Source organism: Gobius niger (assembly GCF_951799975.1).
Source record: "Gobius niger genome assembly, chromosome: 12".
Classification (NCBI taxonomy): domain Eukaryota; kingdom Metazoa; phylum Chordata; class Actinopteri; order Gobiiformes; family Gobiidae; genus Gobius; species Gobius niger.
The window spans coordinates 25244539-25268133 of NC_136863.1; the positions used below are offsets into that span (position 1 = coordinate 25244539).

Sequence of the window (23595 nt, forward strand, 5' to 3'; positions counted from 1 at the left end):
ATAACATAAAATACAATACAAAAGGTGCATCAAATACAAGTGAATAAAATCTGGTAAAATGTCAAAAACTCAAGCTGTGTTAAAAGCCAAAGTGCGTTTTAAGAACAGATTTAAAAACAGGCACAGAAGAAGCCTGTCTTATGTGCAAGGGCAACTCATTCCATAATTTTGGTGCAGCCACCGCAAAAGCCCGAAAAAATTAGCAAAATTAGACCCATTTCACCAAAACGTAGTTAATTTAAAGCAGTACTAAGTAACTCTTGCCCCTAGAGGCCATAAGCGCAACTGCAGGTGTCGTAGCAAGTTGCGATTTTTTTAACTTATTAATTGTCTTGGAGAGTAAATACTACGCTGACAGAAAAGGCGAAGGGAGAGAGGGATATTGTACGTCCAATTACACAATGGAAATAATTTTTTTCACTCAAACTTGGCTGTAAATACTGTTTAAAGTGACGCTAGCCCGCAGTTAGCTTTGCCTATTAGCATGCTAGATTCTTCTTCGTGATTCTATTAGTGTGTATTGGTGGCTCCGGTGCACTCAAGTTGCAAACATGGTTTTCTGACCAGAGACACCAGGGGGAGATGAAAGACCTTCCAATCATCCCATAAACACTTGTATTACCCCCACAGAGACTACAAAAAGGATTTATTAAGGTAAACACGTTACTTAGTACTACTTTAAGATTCATGTTAAAAAATTTCCCTGAATTTGGCCTAAAAAAATATATTTTGGGAAAAAAAATCACTTCCTCATTGGCCATGGAAGTGACGTAGAACAAAACTGCGAATTGTCAACTTGTCCAAATAATTTGTCCAAATAAACTGTAAACTGTCTCTCTCCCACAAACACTTAGCGAACCACAGCTATATCACCATGAACCTGGGACAAAATGAAAAAAACACGCACATCCAGTCTGAATTAGAGTGGGGAACACAAGAATAAGAATAAAAGTGTGTCTGACATGTCTGAGGAAGAGCCAAAGCCCCAAATCAAACATTTGGTCTAAGTAATAAATACTATTTTTGGGAGCTATACAGTGTTTTTTTTTTTTTTCACAGACTAAGGAGGATCAACGATCAGAGCAAATGTTGAGCACTGACATTTAAAAAGGTCTCAGTATAATGGATGGAGGCCTGTGCTAGGAACGCACACAGATTCATTCAGGATTAGTTTGTTTCTGCTTTGCATTAGCTCATGGTAGAGATATGACAATATGATATGACAATGGCTGATGTTAAACCTGGCCTCTACACAGTGTAGCACACACAGTAGCCAAAGCTAACACCAGGAGATGACATCTACACGCTTACAAATGTGAAACAATGGCTCACAAACACAAACCGATATATCAGATCACACATGGATCTGTGCCGTGATCCTTCCATAAACAGCAGGATTTGACTGGAAATAAAAACACTGCTAGCATCCGTTAGCATGCAGGCCCTGGCCTCAGCTAAACACACACCGTCTGTAGCCTGATGTGGATAAACATCGGTTGTAGCTTCTCTCTTTGAACCATGCACACAGTGCTCACAGTTTTACCAGCACAGAGCAGCAGCATCTTACAGCCAACTGCTGATTCACTAAACATGCAGAAAAACAAAAGGTTACATTTCTCACCATTGTGTAAACGTAGCCCACAAATAATGTCAAAGTTTTTGAAAACATCGGCTTCTTGGTCCCAGTGGCCCACTGCTCCACACCGCAGCTAAAACATCCATCCTGGTAAAGTATGGTGAGAAAAGCGATCTCGTCCTGCACAGTTGACTCCTGTTATTCCACTGTTTCTCCAAATGCAGATGCTCATGTGTCCAGTCAGCATTTCTGTTTACACTTTACACACTGCGCAAGTGAAGGAGAAGCAACCAACCTCACAATATAAAAGAGAAACTAAATAAGGTGCATTTTCAAATATGCAACCTTTATAATGAATGCAAAGAATTGTATAAACATTATTAAGTAAAACAAAGTACATCTGAGCTGAAGAATACTCCACTAGAAGTGCATTTATGCAGCTAATGGCTGACTAATGTAAATATAGCTAATCATAAAATTGGATCAAGAATATTAGAAAAAATCAAGTCTATCAGATACCTGCTGTTTTTTCAGTGCGTTCTACTGTTGCTAAGGTGTTGCTAAGGACTGATTCCTGTTATTTCAACAAAAAAATTCTCCACAAGCTGATATTTTATGGGTGTAAAACTGTGATATTTTCCTGAACACAGGTATTATTCCACCAAATCAAGAAGAATTGCAAAAACTTGACAACCTGTCATATGCACTCATTGAAATACTTTGAAATAAATTATTTCAAATTAAGAGTGTTATTTGGGGACATAGCACAAGTTTATTTCTGTTGGAACCTTTTTCACAGAAAATCAATGTGAGTGAAGTTACCATAATGCCCTTAAGAGGTAAAAAAAACCCCGCAAAGTTACCATCTTTAGTTCATTGGCCTTTAAGGGGTAAAAAGAATACAAAGGTTTATATCTAAAATGTACAAAAAGTACTTTCAGGTCTCCGGGGTGCTGGTATTCAGGAGATGTTGTGTTTTGTCATATTGATGGTGTTTTTGTCACGTGATTATGCCTTATGTGTTTTACGGTCAGTGGGCATGGTCAGTCACCGCCAATATTGTTTGCCTAAAAAATGAACTAAAAATAACCTTTGGCAACATAAAAACATAGTCCTAGGTTCTTTTGGTTCTTTTGTCAAGAAAATACTGTAAGTATGAATTATAGGTGCAATGAGCATGTCCTAATATGGACAAAACTAATTAACTTTAGGTTGGTTTTCCAGTTATGTAAAGAAATGTACCATGAATTTAGCCAGACTTTTTCAGACTTCAGCGAAAACAGGAAGTTTAGAGCGTTTGGCCTCTGCTGATTGGTCAAATGCAGGGTGATCTCTTCTGATTGGCTGAGTGAGGACTTCATACTTCTTTACCTTACAGATGTGCAGCAGGGAGGCATATGTAGAGTGTGTGGAAATGACCCAAAATAGTCACTTTCCCTATAAAGAGTTAAGCAGCGATAAAAAGAGAGAAAGGACATTATTACCTCCTGAGCTGAACTTTCTTTTTTTTTTTGCGCTGTGGCAAAGCAAAAGCACTTCACACGTCAAAGATCTTTACACAGTGCGAGTGCTCACTCTGTCACTAATCATATAGCAAAACTGTACCCAAAATGTCTAATACAGAGTGAGCACTCACGTAAACAACCCCTAAATGACTTTCTTGTTGTCACTGCTATGTTATGCCTAAAAACTCCAGTGTCTTATTCAGTCCCAGTTTAGTCCAGGTTTATATCCGGTTTAGTTTAGCTCATAGACTGTAAAAATGGACGTCTTCTGCTCACTCCTCCCCGTTTACCATAATGACCACGGTCGAGAAGGGAATTCATGGAGGATTTACAGACTCCCCCTCCCCAGCTCTGACGAAGCATGTTCCTAAAAAGGGCATTTTTTAGGAAAGATCTTCACCGGGATCTTCACCGTAGACTCGGCCCTTGCGTGACGTGTAGCTCGCGCTGCTCCAATGCTAGCAGTCCGACCCTCATTAAGTACGAGATTTCAAAAATTCTTCTTACGAAAACCAACATGGTTTCATAAATTGTGACTAACCCAGCGTTATCTCAGGAGGAATATCTGGCCTAGTCTAGTGTTGAAAAAATTGAAACCAGGCGTTAAAGTTGTTTTTAAGGTGTCTAAACTGCAATGCTTTTCAATGGGGGCCTAGTGGCGATATGGAGGTACTACAGCAATTGTGGAGCAATGGCAGCCCCCAGTGTCGTGGTCATAAAGCAGAGCAGCCAGCGCCCATTGGTTTAGCTGTGAGTTCAGCTGCATTTGTGCTGAAGCGGCTCATTATCTGCACGCACTCACTGTGGTTTTTGGATACCGCCCCCTACTGGAGCTTTTTGGTCTAACGGTACCCAGCCCTAGTTATTTGTAAAGCAGGGGTGAGCACAGGTTTTAATCATTTATATACCTGAGCTGATCAATGAATCAATACTTTTGCCATTGTATTTCAATGTTATTCAAACTGCTTTAATCATTTTTAATTCAGCCTTAGAAATGAAGTATGTTGAGAGGTTGAAAAGACTTTGGGGTACAGGCTAAACCCTCTGGAGGTCCAGATCTGGACCCAGTAAAGTAATGTTGTGTTCTGTGTTTGCAGCCATATCAACAGGAGGACGCAGTTTGAGAACCCCGTGCTGGAGGCTAAGAGACGCCTGGAGCAGCAGAGACAGATCCAGAGCCAGGGCCTGTCAGCGCTGCCCCTCCCTACCATCTACAGAGGTACCTGCGCCCAGGCCACCGGCACACTCTAACAAAGACTTTGGCCTTGATTTAGAGGGATATGGCCTCGCCCGACACACAACAGCCGGTGACCACGGCCACGGCTTTGTTTCCATCCAAAAGGGTGCTTGAAAGTTGCCTAAAACTAGTAATGAGGCCTTTTAAGGAGCTGTCAGACATGAATGTGCCTGGCATGTGTCTCCCGTCACACGACAGGCAGAGCAGACACAGGTGAACTCCCGCACAGATCGTAGATATTGGGCTCAATAAAAACATTCTCTGGATCACAAGCTGCAGAACGCCATTTGTATTTGGGTCAATGACATGTAAGGGCAGGGTTCTAGACTGCGACCAAAATGCTCGCATATGCGACTATTTTTAGAGAATGTGCGAGTAAAAAAAATAAGTGGTAGCATCTGTGCGAGCAAAAAAAAGAAAAAGTCTAATAGGCTTTATGAGGAGTCCTGCAAATAACGTTATAAACAGCGTCTCCAGAGCACTTCTCTGAGAACAAACACACACTGCACACGCACGCACAAGCTTCCACTATTATTGAAGAGCTCAGCTGGTAGTTTACGCTAAACATTTTGTCCAGGCAAGTGCCCCGCTCTCCGTTTGTCCAGGGACAGGTGAAATACAGACAGCAACAGAAGCCACGTGTCCCGACATAAATTAACCTTCTATTACTTTCTGCCAATGCGCACTTTCCGACAGTTTATTCCCCAAAGAAGTATCTATTTTCACTTTTATGTTCGCCTTTTGGGGCGGTAGCGCTGCAGCCGAGCAGCGAGCTCACGAGCGCAGGTCAGACAGAAGCGCGCGCACGAGAGGAGGAGACAGGAGAGGAGGAGACAGGAGAGGAGGAGACAGGAGCAGAAAGAGTTTAGCGGTTTATGTTCCTACCTGAGCTCGCTCTGATCTCCTCGCGGTCAGAAAAAGCTTGTTTTAGAGCGCAAAAGTAAAGCTAACAGAGAGCTAACATGAAGCGAACGGAGAGCTAACGTAAAGCTAACGGAGAGCTAACAGCTGCTGTTATGACCCGCCCTCCCTCAGCCGCAGCAGATTCAGCTCCTGTATTTTATTTAGGCTTTAGGCTAAAACAGGTACTTTTTGCCTGTGATTAATACGGTCTTGATTGGCAGTAATACATAATTTTATAAGTGAATATCCTGCAAGTGACAGTGATATTGCAGATTTGGAAAGAAAGAGACAAACAATTGCCAAGGAAGATGAATAATAATGGATTATTAAATTAAATTAAAGCAGAACAATGCAAAAAACTATATAATAAAACTATATAAAATCACTATTATTAATATGAAAAACTCAATTTTAAACAGTTTTAACACTATTTTAATCATTGTTAGGATCAATTATAAGTGATTTCGAACATGTTTATAACTGCCCTTGTGTTACTTTATTAAAATGGTGAATTTTGATATTGTGTCTGTGCGACCAAAATATTGTCTGTGCGACCAAATGAAAAAGTTGGTAGCACCAGCACTACTAAAATAAAAGTTAGTCTTGAGCCCTGAAGGGTCTAAAAACATATTTTCAAAACTGATGGCATGCATATGTCGATAATTATGTGTTTAAACAAGTTTTGTTTGTTGAATAACATCTACAGGTATTTAAATGTATTTTTTTAATGTATTTGTAGTTTCTCTGTATAAAAAAGTGTTTTTTCAAATATTTAAATAGGTTCCAAAAATGTGTACAAAGTAAAATCTTTGCCAAGTATATCTTAGACAGCCTTTCTCCTCTGAGCATATCATCTGTCATTTGTAACTGACTGATGCTGAATCAGCAATAAAACCAGAGGACCAGGGAATGTGTTACCCTGAAAATACATTTTCAGAAGCTTTATTAGTCTAATCATTTGCTCGGACGGTTGTGCCACCTGACATTGTAGGGGTTTAAGGAAATATTTATTATTGAAATGTCATGAAAATGTGTTAAAACTCAATAGGTTTTGCAGAATAAAGTGATACATGTAATGAAAAGATCACATTATTTTTAAAAGAAATATAACACTTGGACACAAAAATATGCACGTCAATGACCCATTTGGAAAATCTGCCTCAAATCCGTCAATAACACAATATACACTCACAGCAGAGAGGAGCCGAGGCACCCGGCTTTTTAGACCCGGCCCCAAGACCAAATGATTTCATGGCAGACAGCTGCCTCAGTCCTGCTGTTACCCCCCACTGTCCAGGCCTGGGGTAAAACTCTGGGCTCTAACTTCTGCCCCCAGGGGGAATTTTTAAATCCAGCATGCACTGCAGCGAGCCCGACAGCCTTCTGGATAAACGTCCAAATGTCAATTCTAAATTCAGTCCAGATCACCACTTTTTCAAAACCTTTGCCACCGAAAAGTAACAAAAATACATCAGCACAGGATTAGATAGAGACACATCTTTCTCTCACTGAACTGCACAGTTACCTACAGTAAAATAAAATATTTTCTGATAAAAAATTTATGATTCGATTGCCCCACCCCATTTATAACTTTATAACTGCTGAAACGTTATTGATCTAATAAATATATCTTGGACCTCGGCTGCCTGAGTGTGCGAACATCTGCACCTCTGAGATAAGTTTTGGTTTGCGTTGCTTCTCACAGCAAACAGCAAAGCAATCACTGTAAAAAACAGAAAAGTTACTGTGCAGTTTTTCACAAAGATTTTTCAACTACTAATTATTAATACAAAAAATATATATATATGTATATATATATCTCTCTGAATCGATTAGACTTACCACCTCGAGTACAGAGTAATATCAAGCACACATCAGTTCACAACAGGGGCACAGAGGGAGGAAAGGGGTTTGTGGATTCATGGATTAGTTTGACGTCCACAGAGCTGGTCAGTTTGCTCTCCTCTGCTGTCTGGGTTTTTGTTAAACGTCAGAATCACAATAGTTTGTATTGCCATTGTTGGTGAACAGGTTCACAAACCAGGAGGGTTCATGCAACATAAAGCATAACTTATAAATAACAAACTATAAAAATGATCAAACTATAGAATATAAGGGAATCCCTAAACAAGATTAAAATGAAATATGATAAAGACAACAACAATTTCACACAGAGCAACAGCGTGAGTGTATTCACAGATGTGCAGGTGTATTAAGTGTGGACATGGTGCAGTAGAGCAGTGCAAATGACTGGAACAGGTTATTACATTCATGAGTCTGATACGAGTTATTGGGTCTTGTTATCGTTCGTGAGTCTGAAGGCGGAGGGAAAAAACTGTTCATGTGGCGGGAGATATGGGTTTGTATGGACCATAGCCTCCTGCCTGAGGGTAGGGGGGTGAATAGTCCGTGTCCAAGGAGAGAAGGGTCAGCTGTGATCCGACCCACACACCTCTGGGTCCTGGAGGTGAACAGGTCCTTGAGAGACGGCGGTGGGAGAGTCTGCCAGGGCGAGTGGGGAGGGTGGGGCTGTGACGCTCATCTCTGACGTGTCATTTACTATATAAAAACCACATTGAGTTAGAGTTTTGTTTTCTGCTGTGTGCAGAGAAACCACTGTTCACGAGGGATCCGACCCAGCTGAAGGGAACCTTCCTCTCGACAGCTCTACAGAAGAGCAACATGGGCTTTGGCTTCACCATCATCGGAGGAGACGAGCCCGACGAGTTCCTTCAGGTCAAGAGCGTCATACCGGAAGGCCCGGCCGCGCAGGACGGCAAGATGGACACAGGTAAAAGAAAAAGCCTTTATTGTGGCTCCTTCACTTTACAAGAGCTTTTCTGCCAAAATAGATCAAAGGTGGTTTGGCGCCGGTTCAATGTCATTGTTCAGTTCTGAAAAGCCCGGTTTCAGATGGATTTTAGTGTGACATTTTTGGACTGCCAAAAAGAATGTGGAACATTCCTGGCAAGTAAATGTAACAAGTGAAGGTTATACTGCACTGTGTCCTTGTAAAAGGACTAAAGCAGCAGTGGTTCCACTCAGGTGTATTTCAGTTTAAGAGGAACTATTGTTCCATCTGGCCCTCTGTAAAACAAACACATTCATAAAATGAGAGAACCAGCAGCCAACGATATTGTGGCTCTTGCACGTTCTGAAAAGAGAAGAGTGAAAGTGAACATGTTTGTTTTGATGAGTCAGATGACATCACCACATTATCCACCAATGATGTTCAACAGAGTTGGGAGTTGGGTAAATCGAAGATTGATCGACTGTGGTCTATGGTTTTCGGTCACAAGTGCCATTTTGAATCTTTTGACCATTTCAAATAATTAATGTGAAGCGATTATTGCTCCTTTATTACCGTGTCTCTTTAACATGAGCTGTTATTTTGTGTTATTAAAACATGAAGGGCAGTGACGTGTTAGAGAACACAGACTCCTCAGAGCAGTGTTTAAGACGTCCTTATTGTTGATGTCGGCCCCTAATGCTCCTGCAGAAACAGTGAGATGGAACATTGTTTATTTAGCCATTTACTGACACAAATGTCACAGTTTAAGACACAATCAAGCAACAATGCCACACATTCACTTTTGTTTTGTTTTTCTGCATTTTCATGTCATTTCCTGGAAAGTTTCTTTGTTTCCACTTGATGTTATGTTTTCTTTCACATTTTACAATTTTCCCAATTTATGGACTTGCAGTACTCAAGTAACATTTTCTCCAAGTACTTTTTTACTTTTACTTGAATATTTATTTGGGTAATTACTTTTTAATTATTTTAAAGTAATGTTACTCTTACTTGAGCATATATTTTGTCTGCTCTACCACTTCTGGTCATTTCAATACTTTTGTGTGGATATGACCAGAGAAGACATGATTGTGATGTGGATAAGAAATGAATGTCAGAATGTGTGTATTTTGTGCATATTTGGCAGTAGGAAAAGCTATTCTTCTAGTGCAGACCAAGAGTGAGCAATTGTTGAATTGCATTTTGCTGTTTGTACGAATTGTTTTGAGAAATGCGCTTTGATAATATCAGTTCTGATCTGAGAAATGTGCCAAAGCCGCTGTGAAAAACTGTAATATGCATTTCATCAAAAGATAGATATTCATGAAAATGTACCAGTATCGTATTGTGCCGCAATACAACCTGATAGTCTGCCTTTGCACAGACAGCTCTTTCATATAAAACCTCCAACAGTGGAATCAACAGTCTGAAGTTGTCTGTAGATCTTTTTTATTTAGCATAGGTATACATTTGAGGCGGTGATGGTTTCCTAAAACAAACCATCTGATAGATTTTAAATGTGACAGTTATTTGTATATGTGTGTTTTATTATTGTGCATCTGCCCGGGGACTGCAGATGGAAATTAGCATTAGCTCAATCTGGAACAAAGCATCTATTCTTTAAAGTTCATGTACTTTGTACATGTCAAACAAACTAATAAACTAAATATTGCAAATTCGAAGATGTTTTATTTGTCAAACCATTTGTGAATGATTTGAAATCATATTTCTCTCATCCTTGATTGGGGGGAGAAGGTTGGTAGCGCTGGGAAGGCCGGGAGTTCAGCTTCCTGACAGCCTGGTGTATAAAACTGGTCCAGGCCGTGGATTCCACAGTCTCTTCCCTGAAGGCATAACCTTGAAGAGACTGTGTGATGGTGCATTGGGTCCCCTTTGCGGGTGAGACGGGTGGAGTACATGTCCTTAATAGAGGGAAAAGGGGCTCCACAGATCTACTCCGCTGCTCTCACGATGTGCTGGATGCTCCTTCAGCAGGAGGTAGTGCTGGCGCCGTGCCACACAGTGATGGAGCTGGTCAGGATGTTCTCTATAGTCCCTCTGTAGAAGAACCACACAGTGATGGAGCTGGTCAGGAGGCTCTCTATAGTCTCTGTAGAAGAACCACAGTGATGGAGCTGGTCAGGATGCTCTCTATAGTCCCTCTGTAGAAGAACCACACAGTGATAGAGCTGGTCAGGATGTTCTCTATAGTCCCTCTGTAGAAGAACAACACAGTGATGGAGCTGATCAGGATGCTCTCTATAGTCTGTAGAAGTTGCACATAACGGAGGCTGGGACTCTGGCTCTTCTTAACTTGTGGTGAAAGTAGAGACGTTGATTACTTTTCTTGACCAGTGATGTCGTGTGCATGGTCCAGGAGAGCTTCTCTGTGATGTGCACACCATTGCACCATTTTGGTTGCAATACCTAAATGCACTCAAGCAACACCTAAATGTTTGGTGGGTCTAACTATTTGATTCAAAGTAAGTGTTGAAAACGTGTATTTTTTGCATAATTCTGCCAGGAAATGACTTTGAGATCTGACAAATGTGCCTAACAGATGGAGAAACTGTGAAAGAAAAGGCCCATTCAGAAATGACCCCGTCCATTGCAAAAGTGGAGCGTGTCGTGTGGGACGGCCCTTATTAGTATGTGTTCTCTACTTGACCAGGGACACCTTTCACCTTCTGTTTACTACAGGAAAACCTGTATAAACAAAATGATAATGAAAACTAATCCAACACAATAATAACATGGTAACTATGGCAACGAGACAGCCTTCTGCTCAGATCTCTAAGCAACAGACTCAGAGGCTGCAAACGCTGAATGAATGTGTCATTAGGACTGCTGCCAGTGCCCCAGGGCGACCTGTCAGGAGCAGGGGCGGACCCATCTCCAGCTACCAGGCCAAGATCAGGAGTATCTAGCTGGAGGTTTTATTATTGTGATTTACTTTGATAAGTGGACTTAAAAATAGTACTTAATACTTAATAATGCTTAAAATATCTTGAAACGCGTCATCAATCGATCAATCAAAAGCACTTTTCACACACAAGTGCATTACAAAGTGCTTTACATTTAAAAACATTTGGTCAAAACAAATGACAAATTGTATGACTCAAAGTTGATATCGGCCAGTTCAGTGCAATAATTGTCTTTTTTTGTGTGTTATTAGTTTGTTTTATGTTTTCCCTGACTCTAGTAGAACTCATCATTACAAAAGGGTCAAACATTTACTGAAATGAGCATTTTTCTATACCTTCAAAAAGGCAGTAGTTTAGTCAACGTCTACATGGAGACAAGCTGGAGACGTCCTGTTCCCTGTAAAGTCAGGTCCACACGTTTGTTTGGTCATTCTCTTGGCATTTTTCGATGATCTTTAATACAATAAAAGCTTGGATTTATTCTATATAATGGGTGAAATTTTACGTAGTCTGTCTTTAAATAATTATACGCCTGACGATATGATCTTTTTCCATGCAAAACATTATTGCACTCAACCCGCGGTGTGATAATATTGAGCTGTTTTGTCCCTCAAAGGAAGAGAAGTTTATCTGCCCCTGGCCTTCACACTGCTGGTGGTGATGGCTGCGGAGGCTTATGGTTCCGCTGCTGTGGTGGAAGTGGGGCACCAGAGGGATGTGTTAAGACAGGAGTGTAGATGATTTCTGCTTCAGTGCTGTATGTAAAGAGCTGAACATACAGCAAAGTCCAAGCAGCTGTGGACAGACAGTGGGTATGTGATAACAGCCTCTCTGCAGCGGTCAAAGTATTCAAGGGACAGTCTATTTGGGACGCGGGCGCAGTGTTCTAAACATAAGGTGGTCCCTGTGGACACCAGTGTGCAGCAGATGGCTGTCAAACTCCCAGGCTCTCACCTCGCCGTCTCACACACTGGCTGCCCAGAGCCTGGAGTAGCACCACACAAATATGATCCTTTCCCTGTTGTATCCACCACGCTACAAGAGTGGAGGAATGAACAAAGCCATTTCTACCAATTTAAAGCAGGACATATGGATATGACATTGTTTTGTTAGTTCAGCTGTAGTTTTTAATGTGGTGAATGAAGAATAATGATTGCCATAATGCTACAGACTGATATGGTGCACGTTTTAGATTATCAGCTCTATCAGCTCCAGCATGGGCCAATGACGACATGCAGCCACAATCATTCCTGTTCAGTGAATGTCTTCAAATCCAATCAATAATAGTTCTTTTATCTTCTGCTGCTGCTGTGCAATATATTGGCATCAGCTTAGTTGGCTGATTATTGTTAGTTGATTATATGGCTTAAAAGGAGTTTAAATATTTAAAGCTTTGAAAATATCACATCAGTTGATTTGTAGTTAGAAAAATGTTTTTGTAATTATGAGTACATCAGCATTAACATTAACATGTATATACACTGCGTTCCAAATTATTATGCAAATGACATTTTTCTCAGATTTTCTAAATTGTCAACTCAAATGAGAGTCAGCATCATTTTCAAGTCTTGAACTGGTAGAGGATCATTTAAATGTGGTTAAAAAATCTCCCAGTGACAATAGTATTTTTTCCAAAAATAAATAAAGTAAAAACTCAAAATCTACTGTTCCACATTATTATGCAACTAATCGTTTCAATACATTTTAAAGCTTGTAATTAACTGAAAATGGTCATTTGTTGAATTTGTTGCATTAGGAGGTCATATTTACTGAAATCAAAAGCTATTTCAATCAAAAACATCTTAACAGGTCAAGTTATATTTTACCATAGGAGCCCTTGTGTGATAGAAGCTTCAAAATTCTTAAATCCATTAAACTTGTGAGTTTTTGGACAGTTTCTGCTTGGATTTCTTTGCAGGATGTTTTTATGTTTTTTTGTTTGTTTGTTTTTTGCTTGAGGCTCCAAAGGTTGGGTCAATAGGGTTGAGGTCAGCGGAGGAGGGGGTCCACATCATGAGTTTCTCTCCTTTTATGCCCATAGCAGCCAGTGATGCAGAGGTATTCTTTGCAGTATGACATGGTGCGTTGTCTTAACTGAAGATGATCTTGTTCGGGAAAACACGGCTCTTCTTTTTGTACCATGGAAGAATGTGGTCAGTCAGAAACTCCACATATTTTTCAAAGGTCATGTTCACACCTTCAGGGATCCTAAAGGGGCCGACCAGCTCTCTCCCCATGATTCTGGCCCAAAGCATGACTCCGCCCCCTCCTTACTGACGTCACAGCCTTGTTGGGACATGGTGGCCATTCACCAACCATCTACTCCTCCACCCATCTGACCATCCAGGGTTACACGGCCTCATCAGTGAACAAGACTGTTTGAAAATGAGTCTTCATGTATTTCTGAGCCACTGCAGCCGTTTCTGTTCATCAGCTTCAATTAACAGTTTAGGGGAGGCCCGGATAGAAGGTTTATGCACAACTGCAGCCTCTGGAGGGTCCTACACCTTGATGTTCGGGAGACTCCAGAGGCACCAGCAGCTTCAAACACCTGTTTGCTGCTTTGTAGCAGCTGTTCTATTCATCTGTTGTATTTGTCTTACCTAAAACATTCCTTATTATGCCTTTATCTGCACAAATATGTGTGCTCTGAATCAGCCACAAAGCTCTTATTAGTATGATGATTGAGTTTAATCTTTCATGAAATATCGAAGGTTTTCATACCTAGACCAAAGTATTCAACTATTTCATGCTTTTCATCAGCAAAGAGATCCATTTTCTTTCCCATGTTGCTTGAAAATGATGATCTGCTTAATAATGTGGAACGTCCTTTTTCAATAGTTTTTCCCTTAACTGGGCTTAACCTGAAAACTAATCATCACAGGTCTCTGAGGCTGATGTCAGTGATTCAAAGAGCCCTGAGACACAATACCATCCATGAGTTTCATAATTTTTTTTTTTTTTTTTACCTTTTTGACACTGAAATACAATTTGCAGAATAATTTGGAACGCACACGTTGCATCATATCTATTGCACACGGTCACAAAGTACTTTACATGGGACAATTACACAGTGATGGTAAGCTACGTATATTGCCACAGCTGCCCTGACAGACACAGGAGGAACCCTCACAAGGAGAACCCGTCGGAACGGGAATCGAACTTGGCCCTCTAGCTGTGAATCACTGCGCCACTGTGATGATTTAGACTTATGACATCTGAACTATTTCTCCACCTTCTCTCTTCAGGCGACGTCATCGTCTACATCAACGACATCTGTGTGCTGGGCACCACTCACGCAGACGTGGTCAAGCTCTTCCAGTCCGTGCCCATCGGTCAGAGCGTCACCCTAGTGTTGTGTCGGGGCTACCCCCTGCCCTTCGATCCCGAGGACCCCAACGCAGCTGCGGGCACCTCCCTGACCCCCATCGGCCTGGAGCACCGCCCCCTGGTGGTGAACGGCCGCGGCAGTTACGATCCTTACCTGGAGTACCTGTCTCTGAGCTCCCAGCTGCCCTCTCAGAGCCTGGCGGGGACGCCTCACCCCGGGGACACACACCTGGATGGGTCCTCCCTACCCCCGACTACCCCCGGGTCAGCCGTCACTCCCCACGAGGACACCGCCTCCATGGGCTCAGGGGGGACCTCTGCAGTGCCCGGGGTAACGGTGCAGCCTGCGGAGCTGCTCACAGTGACTATGGTGAAGGGGGCAGAAGGGTTTGGATTCACTATCGCAGACAGTCCCACAGGACAGCGGGTCAAACAGGTGAGGAGTCTCCTCTTTGCTGATACTACAGTCAGGTCCATAAATATTGGGACATCGAATAATTTCATGTTCATGTCCATGTTTGTGGCCCTACAAACCACCACAATGGACAAAGCAAATATGTAGTTAAACTACAGACTGTCAGCTTTAATTTGAGACATTTACACCCAAATCGGATGAATAGTGTAGGAAATACTGCGATTGCGAAGAGCCATTGACTAAACCCATCATGCAACGAGTCAGTTAGATTGCACTGATTAGAGAACAACAAGCGCACAGACCACTGCGGATAGTCTTTTCCATACACTCGAGCCACTCAGTGATTGAATGATGTCACGTTTTTGTTTATGCTTAATGTAATAAAAGACTATTGACGTTTGTATTAGATGAATCTATTAATATATTCCTGTTGTTTACAATATCAGATCTAAGGTTAAAAGTCACTGTTGAGAGTGAGTAGTCACCAGCTCAAATAGATGTTGTTGGCTCATATTGCTCTGTAGAAATGTAGGAGCTAAAACCATTATTATTTCGAGAGTCTGACAGTCGATTATGTTGCAGTATTTTACCATGTCTCTTTTCAATCAAAAGCACAACTTATAGACACAAAATGAAGTAAAACAGAAATAACTTTCAGCTTATGGTTAAGGACATGGCTCATACATGTGCTTGTGCTTTGTAGCACCATACTGACCTGACACTAGGGAGCCCCGTGTGTCGATCTGTTCGTATGTAGGAGCAGGATTGTTGATCGATATGCAGTATTATGCAGTATGTGGGGGTGGTGGGACACTGAGGAGGGGGACACCAGGTGATTTCAAAAAAATATTTTCAGAAATTATGAGATTGTATATAAATTACTTTGGATTTTTTGTGTGAAACTAAAGCAAAATATTCAAATAAACTAATGTTGATAAAAAAAATTACCATGCTAATTAGTAAATGAGATTTTAAATGCTTTGCGCCTTAAATGATCAGAAATGCTACTTCCACCTTAAAAGTTTGGGAACCACTGATACACAGCACAGCTTCCTTACTCAGCACTACGCTCTGGTTTAAAGCAGTACTAAGTAACTTGTTTACCTTCATAATGTTAATGGGTGATTGGGGGTCTTTCATCTCCCCCTGGTGTCTCTGGCCAGAAAGCCACAATTGCAACTTGACTGCCACCGGACCGGAGCACCCAATACAAACTAATAAAATCACGAAGAAGAAGCTTACGGGCCAACTAGCAAAGCTAACTGCAGGCTAGCGTCACTTTAAACAGTATTTAGTATTTACAGCCAAGTTTGAGTGAAAGCGTAGTATTTACTCTCACGGACAATTAATTGCTAAAAAAATCGCAACTTGCTGCGACACCTGCAGTTGCGCTTATGGCCTCTACGGGCAAGAGTTACTTAGTACTGCTTTAATACCAGACTTCTCTGTCCATTGAACATTTCCATTCAGATCCTAGACTAAAGACTCCTTTGTTTTGATTAGGTGTGGTAACGTGCAGACGACTGAGCATTGTGAGTCTTTCTAATGTGTAGGTGACTGTGGCGCAGGTGTTGGAGCCCGGGGCCCCTCAGGGGCCACTGTCCAGCCTGATGGAGGGAGACCTGATCCTGGAAGTGAACCAGCAGCCGGTGGCCGCAGCGGGACACAACCGCGTGGTGGAGCTGCTCAAGGAGTGTCCTGTTGGGGCAGAGGCAACACTGCTCATACAGAGAGGAGGCACAGGTCAGTGTGTGTCTGTCTGTCTGTCTGTCTGTCTGTCTGTCTGTCTGTCTGTCTGTCTGTCTGTCTGTCTGTCTGTCTCTCTCTCTCTCTCTCTCTCTCTCTCTCTCTCTCTCTCTCTCTCTCTCTCTCTCTCGTGGAATTTGAGGTCCTCCTTTCAGATGGAGAGCATGGACTGTTTTTGAGGAAATTACCAGAAGTATAAAATCTGTCCCTTTCAGTGACAACAATGGTGTCTGTGTGACTGAAAATTGCCTCTACTTTTATTTACACTGAATTTGAAACCTAAATATACAGACTAAATATTTTGTTTGTGAACTCCCTGGTCTGAGCTATTCAGTCTGAGCTCAGATACTGATGCTCCTTGACGTGTTTCAAATGTGCACCATGGACTCAATATAAACTTCTCCTAAAACTTCTGTCGCAAATGCAATTGCACTTCAATAATCCTCCGTGATAATGTCATGAGATATTTTTGTAAATGCTCCTCTTGATGATTTTCTGCCAGATAAACGAATCTACCCCAGGAAACGGAGATGCTCTGTGGTGTTTTAGACGGTGACCATCTGTAGCTCCACCAACTCCAGAGTAATTGTTGCCTTCCAGTGACCATCGTTTGTTGCATGTTTGCTCCAAGATGAAGACAAATCAACGGGAACATATGGCAAATGAGCAATCAGGACATGTTGGAACTTTAAATTGTTCATCATTAGGGATGTAACAATACTGCCATAGCAAAAGTCACTTACTGCGTGGTAAAAAGGGAAGGGACCAATTGCAGAGTTTATTGCGGCAAGATTGTTATGCTAGCATGCAGTTAGCTAAAAAGTGGACGCTTATTTCCCCTTTGAGACAAAAAGCAAGTTTTGTTCACGTCACGTGAACATTAGCAACTGAGTTAGCTGCAGGCAGAGTTCTAATTTGGACCATGGGTTTATCTGAGTACATTGTAACCGTCATGTATCACTTAATGATATTGTGCCACAGTGCTGTGAGATTTAGCTCGTCTTCGTCCTAAAACTTTGCATAAAGACTCATTAAAATGTATGTATTAAGGAAACATTTAGAACGAAAGATGAATGTGTACGAATATGAGAATGGCCTATCCAGCAGCTGCCGATCCACTGACGAGTCAAGTGGACTCGACAGTGAGAGCAGGAGTCAGACGGGCTAAATGCTAATTATGATCATCACCAACTCACTCACTATTTTGGGAAATATTTTAAATGCACCAGCTCGCTCTGGGGTTCTGATCATACGTTAAGCAAAGACAAATATGTGAAGCTTTCACTTGATTTTAGTTTTTGGTTCCTACTGTCGATCTTCAGGTGTAGCACTTTGGAATATTTGTATATTACACCCTAGACTCTTATTGACAGACACATGTAAAGATCTGGTCTCTTCCTCACGCCGTTGGTGCTGTTTTGCTGCTGCCCACAAACGACACGTCATCCACATCAGTGGCTCTTGGTAGTGCTGTATTGACAAAGCCGTTACATTGGTCCGTCTGATTGATTGTGCGGCGCAAAGTCCACTCACTGAATCACTGCTGATTACACTAAGCCTTGTATATTCTGTCAGGCCACGCGCCGATACATGTGTATCTGCGGTTAACTGCAGCTAACTGGTGTATGTGTCTGAGCAGAGGCCTGTGTGGGGCTGTGCTAATGTAGTGTAGTAGTATAGTGGAGTGGAGTGTAGTGTAATGTAGTGTAGTGTAGTGTAATGTAGTGTAGTGTAGTGTAATGTAGTGTAGTGTAATGTAGTGTAGTGTTGTGTAGTGTAGTAATGTAGTGTAGTGTAATGTAGTGTAGTGTAGTGTAGTGTAATGTAGTGTAGTGTAATGTAGTGTAGTGTTGTGTAGTGTAGTAATGTAGTGTAGTGTAATGTAGTGTAGTGTAATGTAGTGTAGTGTTGTGTAGTGTAGTAATGTAGTGTAGTGTAATGTAGTGTAATGTAGTGTAGTGTAGTGTAGTGTAGTGTAGTGTAATGTTGTGTAGTGTAGTGTAGTGTAGTAATGTAGTGTAGTGTAGTGTAGTGTAGTGTAGTGTAGTGTAGTGTTGTGTAGTGTAGTGTAATGTAGTGTAGTGTAGTGTAGTGTAGTAATGTAGTGTAGTGTAGTGTAGTAGTGTAGTGTAGTGTAGTAGTGTAGTAGTGTAGTAGTGTAGTAGTGTAGTAGTGTAGTAGTGTAGTAGTGTAGTAGTGTAGTAGTGTAGTGTAGTGTTGTGTTTTAGTAGTGTAGTGTAGTGTAGTGTAGTAGTGTAGTGTAATGTTGTGTTGTAGTAGTGTAGTGTAGTGTAGGGTAATGTAGTGTAATGTAATGTAATGTAGTGTAATGTAGTGTAGTGTAGTGTAATGTAGTGTAATGTAGTGTAGTGTAGTGTAGTGTAATGTAGTGTAGTGTAGTGTAATGTAGTGTAATGTAGTGTAATGTAGTGTAGTGTAGTGTAATGTAGTGTAATGTAGTGTAGTGTAGTGTAGTGTAGTGTAATGTAGTGTAATGTAGTGTAATGTAGTGTAGTGTAGTGTAATGTTGTGTAGTGTAGTGTAATGTAGTGTAGTGTAATGTTGTGTAGTGTAGTGTAATGTAGTGTAGTGTAGTGTAGTGTAGGGTAATGTAGTGTAATGTAGAGTAGTGTAGGGTAATGTAGTGTAATGTAGTGTAGGGTAATGTAGTGTAATATAGTGTAGTGTAGGGTAATGTAGTGTAGTGTAGTGTAGGGTAATGTAGGGTAATGTAGTGTAGTGTAGTGTAGTGTAGTGTAGTGTAGGGTAATGTAGTGTAATGTAGTGTAGTGTAGGGTAATGTAGGGTAATGTAGTGTAGTGTAGTGTAGTGTAGTGTAGGGTAATGTAGTGTAATGTAGTGTAGTGTAGGGTAATGTAGTGTAAAATAGTGTAGTGTAGGGTAATGTAGTGTAGTGTAAAATAGTGTAGTGTAGGGTAATGTAGTGTAGTGTAGTGTAGGGTAATGTAGTGTAGTGTAGGGTAATGTAGGGTAATGTAGTGCAGTGTAGTGTAGTGTAGGGTAATGTAGTGTAATGTAGTGTAGTGTAGGGTAATGTAATGTAGTGTAATGTAGTGTAGTGTAGGGTAATGTAGTGTAATGTAGTGTAGTGTAGGGTAATGTAGTGTAATGTAGTGTAGTGTAGGGTAATGTAGTGTAGTGTAGGGTAGGGCAGTGTAAAGTCATGTAATTTTTCCACCAAACAGACCCAGCCTGAGCCCCCTGGTGGTTCACTTCTGCAACAACAAGGCTTTTACTTTCAAGATTTAGATCAACAAACTGACAGCTAAACGTTGTTTTTTCAAAATTTCATTTTACTGAGAAGGAGCAACAAATATCTGCAGTTGATAACACATAACATTGTTGATGATTTAACATTTTTAGATTGATTGATCACTCTAAACTGTCTGACGGTCTAAACACATTTATTCTTTACACCACCTGATCTGCACTTTTCTCAAGTAAATACTTTGGGGACCTTTCGACCTCATGGACCTCATAGAAATATATATGGACCTCCAGTCCACCAGGACAAGCTCTCCCCTCTCCCCAAAGATGCCGTCTCTCTCTTCAAACTCCGCAGTTTCTTTCAAACCAGTCAAGACAATGGCCCCAGCGGGACTGTGGGGTGAGGCACAGGACTTCCCGACACAGAACATGGCTGACACGTGTGTACAGATACTCAGATTCATGTGCTTGCTTGTACTCGTGGGCACAGAGCCAGAGCATCGCTGTGAGCAGATAGGTCTGGAGAGAAGTCAACTGCAACACTAGGATCATTTAACACCCACCTACGCGGACACGGGGCGATGGTACTGGCCAATCAGGTGGAGTTTTGAGAGCGAGCCAGGGCTCAGCAGGCTAGTCTGTCAGGCTGGGCTCCACTGCCAAACTGACCACACTGACCACACTGGTATCAGTGTGAGACAGGCAGAGGAGAGAGACTCAAGCTCTTAATGCTACACCTTCCAAAGTCAGCTACAGGTACTGCATATATGTCCATAATTTGCTTTGGGCAAAATAGCATACTCACTAGTTAAGCCGTTAACTCCGCCTCTCTTTGGCACCACCCATTTCCTTATTCTTATTCTGGTGCATAAATTATTATTATAGGAATGTGACAGAGCCAGTCGCGTACGAACAGCGCATTTCGGAATCATCATAAATGTGGCCACACATGCAACAAGTTCATACTTTACAAACCACCAAAACAGGTGACAGATTATGTTCCAATGCAGTGCACACTATCACAGTAAGTTTGACCTTTGATGGACTCTTAATCAGCCGCCCCCAGCCCCAAGAAACCAAAGATGACCAAACAAGTCTGACCATCGGGATCTTCCCAAGCCAGACCAAGTCTGTTTGTTTGTTTGTTTACTTTATTGTCCCCGTAGGGAAATTTGTCCTCTGCATTTAACCCATCCTTCGATGCCGCTGGGGCAACCCGTAAGGAGCAGTGGTCGACAGCAGTGCCGCGCCCGGGGACCCATCTCCATGATGTGGAGCCAGGCTGGCGGTCAGAATCACCTGGCTGGAGGATTCACCTATTGTACATGTTTTAGTGGTAGGTTTAACCGGATCGAACCCGGGACCTTCTAGCTGTGAAGCGGAGGCACTCACCGGTGCGCTAGCGTGCCGCTCAAAGTCGCCCTGATGGTTTTCCTCTGGTGGGACAGTCGCCCTGATGGTGTTCCTATGGTGGGACAGTCTGATGGTGCTCCTCTGGTGGGTCAGTCGCCCTGGTGGTGCTCCTCTGGTGGGACAGTCGCCCTGATGGTGTTCCTCTGGTGGGACAGTCGCCCTGATGGTGCTCCTCTGTTGGGACAGTCGCCCTGATGGTGCTCCTCTGGTGGGTCAGTCGCCCTGATGGTGCTCCTCTGGTGGGTCAGTCGCCCTGGTGGTGCTCCTCTGGTGGGACAGTTGCCCTGGTGGTGCTCCTCTGGTAAAACAGTTGACCTGTATCTAATACTCGGGTCGATCGGGTCATTAGGATTCCTCCCTGTTCCCTCTGACCTCACACATTAGGGACAGCAGCCGTCCTCAGCGGCTCGCTGGTGCCATACTGCTAACACTTCAGCACCATGGACAGCTCCTGGAGGACTACCGGTTGTTCCCGGGCCTCCACACTTCCACTTTTGAAGCATTCCCAGCTTTAAATGTGAGATTTTTCTTTTATGTCCACTACACGGTAGTGCACGTTGTGAGAAACTGTAGAAACATGTTTAAGAAAAGCTCTTGAAGTACTCATATATCAACAGGTTGCACAACATTCGCAATTTGCAATATAATATTGCAATTAAGGCTGGGCGATAGCTTAAAATCTCTATAACGATATAAAAAAAGAAAAATCACGATAACAATATATTTGATGATATAGTAAATAATATAATAACAGACAAATATTCATTCATACTTCAAAATCCCAGCCTTACGCTTATTTCATTCTCTTTTTTTTAGCGCCACACTAATTTCTTCGCAAATATGCTCTACTCAAGCATCCTTTATTTCATATGACTTTTTAAGCACCTGTCCACCTGCTCTGATGGAGCTGAGCGTAACAGAAATTATATCGTTATAACAATATACGATATGATATGGCTCAACCCTAATTGCAATTAGGAGTGTGACAATATATCGATTTTTTTAATATATCGCAATAATTTGATGGACGATACAATACCAAATTCATGAGGCTGCAGTGCTCTACTGCTTTCACTGTCTACAGAGGCCAACAATGATCAAGGACTCAGTCAGAGCAGTAGAGAGCAGCACTTGGACCAAACCCTGTCACACAAATATACTAGCAGTTATATAAAATGTATTTATTTATTATAAATCAGATTCATTTGTGGTTTCTTGTTTATTTAAACGTAAATGAAGTGTCATCACTCACAGGCCAATATTATAGACCCAGTTCCCTGTGTAAGTTAGGAATCATTAGTAGTATGTTTGTGCATTCTATCGATTGTCGCAGTATCGCCGTATTGTAAGGTTATCATTATCGTGAGCTATGTATTGATTTATCGAACCATGAGGTACCCAGAGGTTCCAGCCCTTAACACTTTGGTCCTGTTTTTAAAGGGTAGCACTACACAGACAGTGCTCAGATGGTATGCAGGTCGTGCAGACTCCTTGGAGCCGGGATAAGTTGTTCTCTGTCACCATCCAATTCATTGGTGATTCTTTTGCAGCTCGACTTCACAGACGTTCTTCAAACAGTCTACAATCAGTTTGACACGTTCTTCAAATTCATCTTTGAAGTCCACACATTTCTCCTGTTCATATAAATCCTCTCCTCTGAGCCCTTTCTAAGGAACCTCATCATCTGAATAATGAATGAAGGTCTTCTCTTGATGACTTGACTGGTTTCAGCAGCGCCTGCAGGGGAGCTCCTCTATGTCTTATTTATCCATCCCACTCCTGTCCATTTCCCTGCAGCCGCCTCAGCATCTCAGTGCAGGCATGAAGCTCTGTATGTCTACAGGGTTATACTTCCTAGTAAACACAGCTAATGATGTCATTATTCACCTTATTCCAGTAGTTCGTGTGGGCGCTGCCATGAATTGTGCGCGCCCCTTTTCTCCTATCTGTTAACGTGGGAGTTACTACACGAAAACAAAGCCATGTTGCTCTCTGAAAAGTTGTGAAACAAAATTATAAATCTATGCCTGCAAATAATTGGGATGTTAAAGGGGGCCTATTATGCAAAATCGACTTTTTCAAGCTTTACATCATGTTATTAAGTCATTCCCTCATTAAAAACATGCCTGAAGTGTTGCCTTAGCACATTCACGTATTTTCGAGTAATCTGTAAAAACTCCGATGGCAGCCATTTTAGGGATAAAACGCCTGATTCCTTCAGGAAACGCCTCCGACCTCCAGGATACGCCTCCGACCTTTCGTCACCAGCCGAGTAACCAACCACTGCTCCTCAGCAGAACCCCCTCCCCGCAGTGTCTAAGATGTAAACAGAGTCATCATGGAGGATTAGCTTCATGTGTTGTGAACCGGAGCCACAGCAGACTTTTACAAAGACACACATCAGTGTTTCTGTTACCGAAACACCCAGGATTAAAACCGGTGACAAGAACACTTATTTCAGTGTCTGGTTCTGCGCTGGGCCTTGATGATGCACAGAGCCTCCGGAGAAAGCTAATGCTAAGCTAAA

At 42.0% G+C, this 23595-nt stretch overlaps 1 protein-coding gene across 6 annotated transcripts in view; it reads left to right on the forward strand.

Moving 5' to 3' along the window:
- magi2b (membrane associated guanylate kinase, WW and PDZ domain containing 2b) overlaps window positions 1-23595 on the forward strand; it is a 173466-nt gene that overhangs the window by 125133 nt on the left and 24738 nt on the right. For 4 of the 6 annotated variants that reach the window (XM_079568557.1, XM_079568559.1, XM_079568561.1 and 1 more), the window contains exons 8-11: window positions 4179-4300; window positions 7830-8012; window positions 14185-14702; window positions 16235-16424. In XM_079568557.1, coding sequence (XP_079424683.1) covers window positions 4179-4300; window positions 7830-8012; window positions 14185-14702; window positions 16235-16424 — 1013 coding nt within the window. The remainder of the gene's footprint in view (window positions 1-4178; window positions 4301-7829; window positions 8013-14184; window positions 14703-16234; window positions 16425-23595) is intronic. The other 2 variants (XM_079568558.1, XM_079568562.1) reach the window with 1 other exon arrangement.